At 29.9% G+C, this 2,196-nt stretch overlaps 1 protein-coding gene across 1 annotated transcript in view; it reads left to right on the top strand.

Moving 5' to 3' along the window:
- The window catches only part of LOC108731731 (synaptic vesicle glycoprotein 2B), a 21,057-nt gene extending 20,178 nt beyond the window's left edge, over nucleotides 1–879 (top strand). The window contains exon 10 of the mRNA XM_018462220.1: nucleotides 545–879. Coding sequence (XP_018317722.1) covers nucleotides 545–615 — 71 coding nt within the window. The 3' untranslated portion in view covers nucleotides 616–879. The remainder of the gene's footprint in view (nucleotides 1–544) is intronic.
- Nucleotides 880–2,196: the final 1,317 nt, after the last annotated feature.

Raw genomic sequence — 2,196 nt, 5'->3', positions numbered from 1 at the left:
CCGCCGCATCCATCGTTTGTCAAAGTGGGCCTGGCTATACCTCGAGCGACCGGAGCCGTTTCTATTCTTTCTATAGGGGCGCTCTCATTAGTACAATTTCAAACTTTAATATCTCGATTATTATTACGGATATCGCTAAACGGTAAAGGACTTTTATGTTTATTTCGATCCCATCTACCTTCCTATGGGAGATTGTAAGAGTGGGGCTGGACACCCTGTATAATATATATAATAGTTTCTTTAATTATTTTGCATATAAAATATTAAGATAGGGATTTATGTAAAAAAGTCAATAAATAAATTACAAAATATTTCACACTTTATTCTGACACATTTTGAGATGAAATAAGAAATATCTCATAAACTATTAACTTTTTGACAATCGTACCTCAATACTTTTATGCACAGAATAATAAGATGAAATAATTGTGTTGTTAAGAAAATACATTTCTTCCCATTCAGTTTTCTATTTGTTCCGTAGTTTTATTTAAAGTGTCCCATTCATTATAAAAATGTTTTTTCACCATTTTTAATTACTTTACAGTGTCTGCACTTCTGGTTGCTATTCTACCCCGTAAAACAATGCAAGATGACAAACCGAAAGATATTGTTTGATCTTTCTGGTTACATCCATCAGTTGATTTCTTTATTTGCTTTATTATTTGTCGAAAAGTAGATATGTAAATATCTTTTTGCACCTTGTGCAGTTTAATGTAACTGTCGTCGTTGTTTTATATTCGCGTTATATCTTCCATTATGTAAATTTGCACACTCATCTAGTATATGCCTATATTTTCCCATCTACTGTATTCTATATATATAATATAAACGAATAGATCGTGCGATCGTACAATGTGTACAATACACATTTTAAGTTCATCCCACGACTGTAATATTTAATATCTCATTTAATACTTCTGCCTTTAATTGTTCTAATCTTATTTATTACAATTTTTTGTTATGAGCACAACAGCAACGAAAAATGTAATTAATGCAATGTATAAAAAATGTAATAAAATTCTTTTATTAATAATGTCTTCTTCATTCTTTCCATATGTAAAAATATGTAAAAATAAATATGTAAAAATAAAAAACAAGTTATTTTTCTATTCTTTTAAATAAAAATTATTCTATTTTAAATAAATAAATGCATTTTCGAGTTCTATTTCTAATTTTATGTTTTAAATAATTTCTTGTGGCCTATATCTTATTTAATATTTTAAATTAAGTTCTGGGAACCTATCTTATATTTTTTATTTCAAATAAATCATCAAAGTTATTTTACCGACTCCTACGATTTTATATTTTAAATAAGTTTCCAAAACTTATTTTATATTTTTTATTTTTAATAGTCGTATCAGTTATTTTACCGAGCTCTAATAGTGGATACAATGCCCCCGCGCGGCTGACCCTGCAGGACGGCCGATGGCCGTCGACGTTATCACACTGATTTGGCTGTCACTAAATCGGAAATCCCATGGGTATTGTACACAATTTTGTGATTCTTTTCCGTTCTATTAGGTAAATTATATAAAGACATTTGATTGTTTATGTCTGAACTATCTAATGGGCTACGTTTGGAAACATCACCCTGGTGGATTGTCTGCAGAATTTGATAACAGCTGTGACACGTGATTATGACCGCTCTCAGATTTTTATTTAGTATATCAAACTTTTCATCATGAAGTGTATATCAATTGTACACATTCTATTGGAGCCACGAGCCAACTTACAACGCCACTTACAACGTTAGAAAAAAATAATATAATAGGACTCCCTAGAAATGTGAAATTTGCTTTGATTGACGGTGGATAATTGCATCAGTGTACAAGTGAACCGCTTTCTTTATCATGTGGCATATGCCATCGAATATATTATGCTCCCTCTGTAAGATATGAGTACTCTGTGAGGTATAAAAATAAAAAAAACTATCTGCTGTGTGCAATGTACAATATTAAATATTTTAGAAACTCTTATGTACACTGTTATAAATGTTTGTGAATTTATAATGCCCCTACAATAAAAATGCACTGTAAATTTAGAAACTATATAATGATTTTTGTTGTGATTACCCAATATTTGTAAATTTACAATAGAAATTTGTTGTAAATTTACGTGACGCGCTTGCGTATTAGAGATTTGGATATACTTTACTACAAAATGTTAGTGTAATTTCACTATACAACTGTTTAAATT

This window comes from Mycetomoellerius zeteki, unplaced genomic scaffold (genome assembly GCF_001594055.1).
Source record: "Mycetomoellerius zeteki isolate Tzet28-1 unplaced genomic scaffold, Tzet1.0 scaffold1013, whole genome shotgun sequence".
Taxonomy (NCBI): Eukaryota; Metazoa; Arthropoda; class Insecta; order Hymenoptera; family Formicidae; genus Mycetomoellerius; species Mycetomoellerius zeteki.
The sequence above is the reverse complement of the archived record's forward strand: the minus strand, read 5'-3'. Positions and strand labels throughout refer to the sequence as shown.